The sequence below is a fragment of the Henckelia pumila genome, chromosome 4 (genome assembly GCF_033568475.1).
Source record: "Henckelia pumila isolate YLH828 chromosome 4, ASM3356847v2, whole genome shotgun sequence".
Lineage (NCBI taxonomy): Eukaryota > Viridiplantae > Streptophyta > Magnoliopsida > Lamiales > Gesneriaceae > Henckelia > Henckelia pumila.
Genome location: NC_133123.1, coordinates 201,176,590 through 201,187,555, shown reverse-complemented (window position 1 = coordinate 201,187,555; position 10,966 = coordinate 201,176,590). Strand labels below are relative to the sequence as shown.

Here is a 10,966-nt window from a genome sequence, read left to right as displayed (position 1 = left end):
TAATATTTTCAAGTAAAATCCACATGGTGATATGGGCCAGCATGTAGGACTAGCAACACCCCAAGTCCATCAAGAAATACCAATCCAATTCAAAGCCCAAATACCAAGTCCACGTGTAAACAAACGTGTGAGAGGACAACCAAAGCATCTGGAAGACTTTCAGTCTTTGTTTATTTCTTCTTTCTTAGCTAATTTTGAGCTCTGAATCTTGTGTACCAGGATATTATTTGTTAGTCAAAATGCTAAAATGGAAAATGTGAATATAACAGAAATAATGCACTAAGAGGAAACACTGACCGTGGTACAACATAGCAATATAACATGCGTATAAATACTGAAAAATAATAAGCAAAAGATAAATCAAACTGATACATGACGAGGTATAATGTCCCTAAAACAGATTACGATACGGACAGAATCACACGAGCTGAGAAAGAAACAGAGAGCAAAATTGCAAAAGAAAGGAAGCAAGCTGTATATTTGAGGTGTGCTTGAAGGACTGGAGACTGCCTCTTTTTATAGGCATCCGGGCCAAAAGCTGTCATCTGAAAGACCAAAAGTTTGGCCAGCGCAGAAGCACCTACAGTCTAGGTGATTTTTGCCTTGATCGGTCCGACATTCGACGTACCCAGGTCGCGCTCGTATGCTTGCACAAAAGTTGGACCCTTGACTTGTACCCTAGCGCACAGGAGCGCACGAAAAAGTCTCTTGACAAATCATTCTTACAACTTCATAAAGTGCAACATAATATAAACATACCCATGCCAGTTATTCTACACTTAGAGGGAGAATTTCTAGAAAACACTTCTCAGATTTTAAATTTTGTTAATGAAAAGCTGAGAAGTGCTTTTTAAAAACTCTCTCAAACACTACCTTAACTTCCACCCATCCACTTTAACACGCCCATTACTCTTGTCCAATATATCCATTCACATAGAAGTTCAACATATTTTTCTTGCTTAGAGTTAAAGATATTTCAGCTGTATTTTCATAAATTTTGCTATTGAATTGTTGGTATTAGATTTGGTACATATCACATGGTCAGGTTGAAGATACATGTTGACATTTTATACCTACTCCCCAACATTCAAAAGTCAACAGTTAATTTACTCAAAGTCTAAAATCCTCAATTTAAACAAATTTACATAAACTATAGATATCAATCATAAGAGAACACGCAAAAACGAGTAGATAAGGTCATATCATATGTATAGAGTTTCAAAACAGATTTGTATATAATTAGACACGATTCATCGTCCTCCTCTTAGAAAGCAGAAGACGATTCTTAATTAGCAGACCATGATTCCTCGACCTTTTCTTATTTGTTTTCAGGACATTGGCCATGCAAGTGATCGGGACGTTGAAGAAGATGATTCAAAGTCTGGCGCACACTTCCCTGCAAGAGTAGTGTTGTATCAATTAACCTTAAATTTTGTTTATTTCGAGTTCCGTAGATTGTAAATACAGAAACAAAGATATACCATAGAGCATTCCTTAGCGAATTGGAGAAAAGAGTAGCCATATGGATTTTGTAGCACATGCGGGAGATAGGGATCGTTAATTATCGAATTGATGATCTCGAGTCTTTGTGTTTCTTCGGCTACCACCAACAATTTCTTTACAACGTTGCATGCATACTCGTCCATCACCATACAAACAAACTGCTCATTCAGGTTCTCTATTAAGTACACCGGAAGATACTCCAACTCCAATCCTAAAAAATGCTTCACTAAAAGACTCCTAAAACCAGGAAAAAAATGTTGGATCATTGGATATAATAATTAAGACAGTGGGATAGGGGGGAAAAAAAAAAAGGTGTACGTGCGTACCCGAATTGATCTTTAGAGAGATACTTTATATTTCCCAGTATGCTTGCGACAAGACGGTTTTGGGCCCTCACTGTTATGTCCTTTTTTACAATGTCTTGAAGAAGGGCGGATCCGGTTTCGTTGAGGGCGATTGGGAGAAAATTTTCCGCAATCTTTACAAGTATTGGCTGCAAAAAAAAAACACACACACACACACACAAACATTAGTACTTTAAAAAAGAAAAGAAAAAAAAAACTAGGATAATGATAAATACTTCAGAATATGCTTTGAAGGCAAGGAAGCATCCGCGAATGACGTTAGAACCAATGGGGTGGGTGGCGAGCTGAAGGGTGATTTCCTTTAAGGGCACTACTAAACAAAGTACTAGGTGCCATGTAGTGAGACAATGGATAAGTTTGAGCATGGACTGAGATCCCTGAGAGTCCAAACAGATAGCGAGGAGTAACCCTGCATCAACAGTGAGTGAAAAAACCATATCTTCCATCTGTTCGTCGTCGCAGACGGCGAAAAGCATTTGAATGACATTGCTTCCGAACCCATCCATCATCAGCAGACTTACGTGAGATTTCACCTCTGAATAGATCATTTGTATGTCTTCGGGTTTCATTCCTAGGAGTTTCTGTTCCAGGAACTCGCACCCGTCTTGATTCATCGCTTCGGAAAGCACCTTGCCCTTAAAATCTCCGGCTGAAGCACTGGTGTCCTCCATGCCGTGGATTATTTGGAGAGAGATTCGGAAGGACGTAAACTAGGGTTCTGAACGTGAGCCCTAAGATTCAAAAGGAAAGAAATTCTGTTGTTCTTTTATTCTAGTGTCAAAGATTTGGGGGGAGAGTTTGAAAAATAACTTTGGTCAATCAAATTTTTTGATTTATGATATTTCTTCAAAAAAAAAATTTCAAAATGACCTACAAATACAAAGGAAATGCAAAAACAAAACAAAAGAAAAAAATTCAGAAGATTATATTTCAAAATCATGGTCAAACAAAGGTTATTTAGTTAAATAAATCCAAGATTTGGGCGATAAAGAGAAAAATCGTACTAAATTTTTGAGATATATATGTTCAAAAATCCTAATAATTTTTAATATTAATAGAAAGAGAGAGATGAATAGATTCATATGAGTCAATACTCAGGTGCAAATTTCATTGAACTCAATCACCTTTATTTATAGGTAAAGATTACAAGATTCAAATATGTACAAATATTATTTTTACATATTTATCTTGATCACATATCTTTAATAAGATAATAATCTATAATAATAATATATTTATAACACTCCCCATGATTATTTGCACAAGCAATTGATTCTTCAAAATTCTTCATTTAGCAAGTTGTATGTCTGGGAATTTCATCGGGACTCAAGTGTTGTCTTGTAAAAACCTTGACAGTAAAACCCCGTGGAAAAAATCTGAACGCAGGAAAAAGAGTACAACAACATATATTTTCTTTGGATATCTTCCCGACGATGGATGCACCTCGTTAAAACCTTATCAGAAAAAATCCAGTGGAACAAAATTCTAATGAAGGAAAAAGAGTACGACATCTCTTGATACTTGTTAATTGCCTCAAAAAATCTTGTTATGAAAAACCACGTGGGAAAAATCATAGACAAAGAAAAAAGAGTACAACTTTAATTGCTCCCCCTCTTGCAAGCATCACTTTTTAACTCTTAATATTTCAATCTTATGCACTACTTTGCCAAAAATTGATTCAGATGTTGATTTTGTCATATATAAGGTACTTCAAGACCAAATATATTTTCTTCTTCTTCAAGTTGGCAAAAACAATATTTTGAGCATCGAATCTTTCGAGAATGTTTCTATATGTATCACCAGCATCGAATCCTTCGAGAATGTTTCTATATGTATCACCATCAAATCAATGCATCCATGATAAGTGCAAATATTTTCTCATAATCCGCTTGAAATACTTTGAGAAACTTTGTTAATATTTGCTCATATTGCCACATATCATTGTTATTGAAAGTTCAACAAATTGTAGTTCAAAATAATCATCATTTTGCGTAATAGCAAAACACGAATGATTATATGATCATTTCGATCCCAAATAATTTGTGAAATCTCATATTTTAATATACTTGTTATTCTTCATGAATAACATAATCCAATTTGGATTCATTGAAATAATTGGTCGTTCACGCTTCTAGCATCCTTTTTCATTTGCTTGCAAATAATATAAAATATGGTCCTGCAGGACGTCGATTTATTTCATAACGACCAGCTTCCATTGTTCTTTTGAGATATTCACTCATTTTCTTTAAAGGAGTTTTGTCACTAAAGACGATTTATATATATTGTTCAACTTGAACATAAATGAAGCTAAACGATTTATACACAAGATCAAATATTGTATTTGTGATTTAAACTTTGAACATCATGTTCACTTTATATTTAATTGGGATCGATCTCAAATATTCTTGTAGCTTCCATTTCCTCCCCCTCAATGTTGGAAACATTGTTTCACAAGAATAACGAATGAGAATTTCGCGTCATAAAATATCATTGTTCAAAATAATTGCTTATAAGATCTAATTTATTTCCAACATATTTATAATCTCTTCAAGAGATTTATGTAGTGCATTTCTCGCACAAACATTAACTTTCAATACATAATCATTTGACATAATATATATTTCAGATATCCCCAAATATGACGCATTTATTCTCATGGTTTAGTAGTTGATTGTAGGCAAAATAAATCAACTAAACCAACATATTTATAATCATAAAATTGATATGCATATCCTCTTTTGATCAAGCTTGTCTTGAATATATATTCTGGAAGTTTTTCTCAATACGTATTTTCGCAAACATCATGTTGCGCTTCGTGGGCCCACATTATTTATTATTCCAGATAATATGGGGATTCTCTATCAATTTGAGCTAATGATAATGGTATCAAATTTGATAAGCCAATAAGAATTCATAAAATATTCTGGATCTTTGATTCAAAAACATCCATATTTATCGATCCAGGAGTTTTTGGCTTATTCATTAACAACTTTGTGCACTATCAATAGTTTTTCAACTATTTATATAATTTAAATTCTCAATTCAATCCATTATGTCAAACTCTGAAAGTATTTGTATCAATGATAATTTTGGAGCTCTTTAGCTCTTCTGAAAATATTGATTTGTAATATACTATTTAAACCAAATCAATATCCACTAGATTCAAAATTTCATATATGCCAATATTGTGTATCACTATTCTATAATATCAAGCACATCATTTTTTTCATCGTCAATCTTCAAGATCTTTCTGACATTCAATCAACATACGATGAAATATATGATTTGGGTAGACATCAACGGTCTCCACAAACTTTTATATTTTGCTTGATAGATATCAATAAAATCTCTTTACGTACTTCAGGTACGATAGTGATACGAGATAACGATGTACATTTAGTACAATACTTGATTATGACGTATATCTCAATATTTTGTACCGAATTTATAATTCATATCTCGCTTCATACGATATGACATATTCTTCATTGAAGAATTAAACTACAGTGTATCAAATGTGTTCATTTGCACTGTCACATTCACTTAAAAGAATGGACCACATTAATCAGACAACTTTCATAATTGTATTTCCTTGAACAAAATACTATAAATAAGATATTATAATAAAATTAGAATTGAAATTGAAAAATCGAACGTACCTTTTCAAATTCATGTATGCATTAAGTAGATCTTTTACCTTTAATAATGACATTCAATCTATCACGAATGTTATTTTACATTAAATTCATGTTCCTACATGTAAGATAATAACATGTAATAAAAATACTACATCATTCATTTAAAAAATTATAGCTTAATCAAATGATTTTGAAAAAAATCAAAATTTATATCCACAATCAAAATAGAGGAATTTAAAATCCATAATCAAATTTTATGAAATAAAGATGTAACAACCCAATATATCCTTAAAATATAAAAATTCTCAAATCATCAAATTGCATAATTAATATTTAATGCAATATATTGACCAATAAAATAGATTCACAAAATTTGTAGATCTTATTTTATATCATCAAAATAATTTATGTTAATCAAAACACATGCTAGAGTTTTTCAAAATTTAGTTTAAACAAATACAAAATTAATTTACCAAAAATAAATTAGTTCAATAAATAAATTATAAAATGACTTGAAGTTGGTCATAAATTAACTCATTGACACCATCATGCATAGGCTACCATCAATACATCATCGGCGTTGTCCAATATAGATGATGGTCCAATTCATTGTGTTTAACATTTAATTTTGTTTTTCTATTGATAGTGTTGCGATCTTGCTACCGCACATTCATAATTGTCAATCAATAGTCTATGTAGTTCATCATTGAACATCAAGTACCTATTCATAAAAATAGTGACAAATAATATAGCATGCTTCTTCCAGAGCATTAAGAACAAATATATGATTTGAATCGATATCAAGTCAATATCTTTTGATATATATCTCACATATATATTTAATTATGGATATTGACAATTTTATATCACACATCGATATTCTTTAAGAAATTTCGATGAATTTCTTTATTTATAAGATCCTCAAAAAAATCATTCAACCAAAGACACTATTTTAAATTAATATTCTTCAAGAATATTGTTAAACATTGGATCTTATATTAATATTCTTCAAGAATATTATCAAATCTTGCATCTTTTTATCAATATTTCAATATTGATACACTTTGACATGAGATCTATTTCTTCAATGACATTTGTAGATCTTGGATATCATATCAGATATCAATCATGATTTCTTTACTTTCTCAATATAAGAAATCATATATCACATCTTTATCATGAATCTATTCAGATTCTCAATATATTATATTATAACTAATTCAATATATTATATCAGGAATTCATGAATATCTTTCGATATATCAAAATTAAAATCGTGAATCTCTCAAAATTATCAGTATATTGTATCATGATCATGAATTGCTTCAAATTCTCAATATAAAATCATGTTGTGCTATTTTATAGCCATCAACATATTCATGATATTTCATGGGCACCAATATATCAATTATTTCATTTTGCTACTTCTGGAACACCAATGAATATATCTTTTTGTGTTACTTCTAGAGCATCAATCAATCTCTCATAAATTTGAGTATTGACAACACGTTGTGCTATTCCAATAGCATCAATAAAACGAGAATTATTTTCATTCTCAGTTGGTTACAACATCGTGCTGATAACGTGTTATAAATCATAATAGAAATAGATAGATGAATAGAGAGAATTTATGAGATGAGAGAGAATTCACATGAGTCAATCCTCAGGTGCAAATTTCATTGAACTCATCACTTCTATTTATAGAAAAAGATTACAAGATACAAATCTGTACAAATATTATCTTTACATATTTATCTTGATCACATATCTTTAATAAGATAATAATCTATAATAATAATTTATTTATAACAATAATATATATATATATTACTATTAATTAAGTTTGAGCGCTTTATAGAAACTGTTTGTTGGTGTCTTGGTCTGTTTTTCAAATGCCAAAAAATACCCTTTACATCCACATTATTTTTCAACTACTTTCTCCCTTCAGAATTCCTACCACAATTTTGAATATCTCAAAATACACTATGCTGATTTTTATGTCATTTCAAATTTTCCACCTCCCCATCTTCCACACTTTTGAGAAAAAAAAAAAAAACATGATGTTTGATCGTTACACACAATATTAATTTCTTGTATTCGTAAATAAGCCATCGATAAAATTTAGATATATTGAATTTACTTCTCTTTTTCATAATCGTTTATTTTATAACATGTACGTTAATCATTATAAGCACAATTTGCATCGGTTTCATTGTGTTTTCTCTCACCATCCACGTACCGTATTCATTCTTTCTTTTATTGCACATTGTATGCATTCGTTAATGATATACCTTAATAAAGTGATCTCTTTGGATGAGCTGACAAAACTCTTCCAACGAAAGATGAACTGCTGCAGGTCTGAAACCACAAACAAGAGTGTTAAAGGGGGCCGGAAGGTGTTCCAGCGTATCCCCTCCAACGCTCAAGTCAGATGATAGAATAGTAAATATAGAGAGTGGTGTGTGCGCACGAGTGAAAAATTAGGATCCAAATAATGAAAGTGAACATGATATTTATAAGAGAGAGATCCGGATTTAACGCTTACCTTTCTTATCAAAAACGCGAGAATCTATATATAATTATATATATATATATGAGTGAAGAGTACTTATACCTGAAGAATCCTCGTACCCGTACAACCTTAGCAGTCTAAATCTCATAGCAGTGTCATCGATGTCCTGAACTACAGTATTTCTTGCCCAGCAAATCCCTTTATCCGTCTATTGTCTGGAAATTTCAAAACATAATACATAATTATATCTCATATCATAATAAATTTTTTTAATTAAAAAAAGACAAAATTAACCTAGATAATATAAATCGATCATACGTACCTATGAACATAATCAACGCATTCCTCAATCTCCTGCTGAAAATACCGAGAAATCCCGAGCCTCCGCAACCGGTCCACCGCCCAAATATGAATAATTAACAAGGGAGCGATAATGAGTTCCCAACAAGAAATATCGCAGTGCAAGAGGATGATATAGATAGGTAACCTACAAAAGAATATTTAATTAAAAACAATTGTGAGCACATAAGCATGCCCAAAGTTATCGAATTGGAGAACACCCCCATTATCATTTACCTCACGTATGGTGAAAAAGTTTCCAAGTGATTTAATTTAGACATTTTCTCATCATTAGTTGCCACAAAACTATTATGTACCCAATAATTAATTAACTTTGCTCTCCGAAGACGCATCACAACTTTGAGCAATCTCATTTTCATGATGAGGGAAGATCAAATCCATCCCAGTGCCATGAATATCAAATGTGTGTGTCAAGAATTCAGAACTCATGGCACTGCATTCAATGTGCTATCCAGGTCTCCCAGGACCTCAGGGGCTATCCCAAAATGGTTCACCAGGTTCTGCAGCCTAACAAAAAAAAAGGTCGAACTTCTACATTCAAGAGTACAAAAGGACAAATAATTATGTTAGTCCAATGGCTGCAGAAGTTCACACCTTCCATAAAGCAAAATCAGCATGATTCCGCTTTCTCTCATCAAAAGCAACTCGCTCCCAGCCCTGTTATTTTCTAGCTTTCGTCCGGATAGAAAACCATAATTTGAGAAATTATCGACAGAGAAATAAACATCACCATCGACATCATATGCAAAATCATTGCTGATAATCTGCAAAATTGAGATGAGAAATGACATGTGAGAAAAAGTATACCATATAACATGAAGAAAAAAACAAAACAGAAACAAATTTCTCCACTGCGAGGGGGACACAAAAACAATTGTACTCATTACCATGATTAAACAAAAGTAGGCAATTATATATATATATATATATATATATCTCACAAATTTGTCGTAGAACTACATTAAAAAAGAAAATAAGAATCCTAAATGTAATCTTTTGAGTTAGAAACAAATTTATTTATTCCAACGAGAGAATTAACAGGAGAACATAACATCAAGAAAAATTACAAGTAAACTACAGTTTTGTACAAACTTGTGCCTGAGTGTTCAAGAAATGACGAAGCTCAGTATTACACTGAGATTTTGGAACCACATAGCAATCTGTCGGGTTAGCAATATATTAAGCACAAAATACAAGAAAATGTTAAACATAAGAAAAATTTGATCGATTGTGCAAAAGCATCCAAAATAGAAGAAAACAGAAATCATGGATATTGATCTTAAACATAAAAGAAAAACATGATCTAAAAAAGGAAGAGAAACCAACTTAAACATAAGAAGCCGAAAATGGCTTCATGGGTGGGATTGGTTCTTCTTATAGAGAAAGACCCAGAAAATCAAAAGTAAAGATTCAGTTGTTTCACAACAAATCGAACCATTTCCCTCGAAATAAACTAATCATTCTCGAATAAAAACTTCAAAAAGTGAATTAAACCCAAGAAAAACGAGGCAGGCACAACTCAAGTATTTCATCGCAGGCAGTAAGTATACACACATATGAGTTACGTACGATCCATTTGCATTCACTTCATTACTGTAATTTCTTCACCCCAAAAAAATTCCAACTCTCTGGTATACGTTCTTTGCTTTTGCGCTTTGAATGTCTTCAGCTTCTCTCCCACCAAAGGAAAAATCAACAACGCACCAAACAATGATGGTAGAATCTACTAAAAGACCACGAGGAAAGAGAAGGAAGCAACAAAACTTACATAGTGATGGTTGCGACAGGGCAGGGCAGGGCAGCTTCGATTCAAGCTATAAACTCGAGATTCAAATCACAATTTGAGTTGTTAAGGCTAGGGCTAGCTCAAAAGAGATCGGACGACCTTTTCAGGAGATCGATCGGCGACTAAGGCACCGGAGCTGAGCTGGGTCGAACGGGGCGACCGGTTGGGGCTAGGGTTTGGGTTTCTTTTTCTTTCCCTTTTCTTTCATTCCTCACTCGAGCGTGTAGCTGTATGTTATTTTGGGAGCGTGTAGTTGTAGGTTATTTTGTGAATGCGTACATAAATTTAAATAATAATAATAATAAAGACAACGGTTTACAAAATGTGTTGTCTTAGACTGCATAAAACAATGCAAAATGACAACGATAAAACAAAACCGTTGTTGTAGATCTCCAAAAGCACGCACATAGACAACGGTTTTAAAATCCGTTGTCGTAGACCCCAAAAAACACGCACATAGACAACAGTTAATTAAAACCGTTGTCGTAGGCCATAAAAAACCCGCTCATAGAAAACAGTTTTTAAAAACCGTTGTTTTTGACACATATAAGACAACGGTTTTTTAAAAATCATTGTCGTTTTTCATTAAAATAAGGCCAACGACAATGGTTTTTGTAAAAACCGTTGTTAAAGGTCAAAAGACAACAATTTATGTATAAAACCGTTGTCTTTTTAGTGTGATTAATTAACATATTTGTTGTAGTGTCACAAATATAGATATGTACATACCGCCTCCTACATGAGACTCACTCATGTAAAATAATATAAATGAGGCAAACAGTTAATTAAATTATTTGGAATT

At 32.4% G+C, this 10,966-nt stretch overlaps 1 protein-coding gene and 1 long non-coding RNA gene across 5 annotated transcripts; both read right to left on the bottom strand.

The window, feature by feature from the left end:
* Positions 1-1,177: 1,177 nt before the first annotated feature.
* LOC140894393 (pumilio homolog 12-like) lies at positions 1,178-2,560 on the bottom strand. Its single transcript, XM_073302900.1, has 4 exons — positions 2,084-2,560; positions 1,830-1,996; positions 1,482-1,740; positions 1,178-1,396 (listed from the first exon to the last, which is right to left on the bottom strand). Exons 1-4 carry the CDS (start codon positions 2,537-2,539, stop codon positions 1,319-1,321), a joined length of 960 nt encoding a protein of 319 aa, XP_073159001.1. The 5' UTR covers positions 2,540-2,560; the 3' UTR covers positions 1,178-1,318.
* A 4,805-nt stretch (positions 2,561-7,365) lies between these two features.
* LOC140867263 (uncharacterized) lies at positions 7,366-10,388 on the bottom strand. 4 transcript variants are annotated; one of them, XR_012145093.1, is made up of 6 exons: positions 10,147-10,388; positions 9,948-10,047; positions 8,973-9,142; positions 8,595-8,885; positions 8,341-8,505; positions 7,366-8,233 (listed from the first exon to the last, which is right to left on the bottom strand). It is a non-coding gene; the product is annotated as an uncharacterized lncRNA (long non-coding RNA). The 4 variants fall into 4 exon arrangements; XR_012145092.1 differs by lacking the exon at positions 9,948-10,047 and having other exon boundaries at positions 7,366-7,864; positions 8,121-8,233; XR_012145091.1 differs by lacking the exon at positions 9,948-10,047.
* Positions 10,389-10,966: the final 578 nt, after the last annotated feature.

Excerpts from the sequence above, each read along its gene's own strand:
- LOC140894393 (XM_073302900.1), bottom strand. The coding sequence starts at position 2,539 with ATGGAGGACACCAGTGCTTCAGCCGGAGATTTTAAGGGCAAGGTGCTT. Across the intron at positions 1,997-2,083 it reads CCTTCAAAGCATATTCTGAA|CCAATACTTGTAAAGATTGC; the intron begins GTATTTATCATT and ends TTTTTTTTGCAG. Across the intron at positions 1,397-1,481 it reads TCGCTAAGGAATGCTCTATG|GGAAGTGTGCGCCAGACTTT; the intron begins GTATATCTTTGT and ends CTACTCTTGCAG.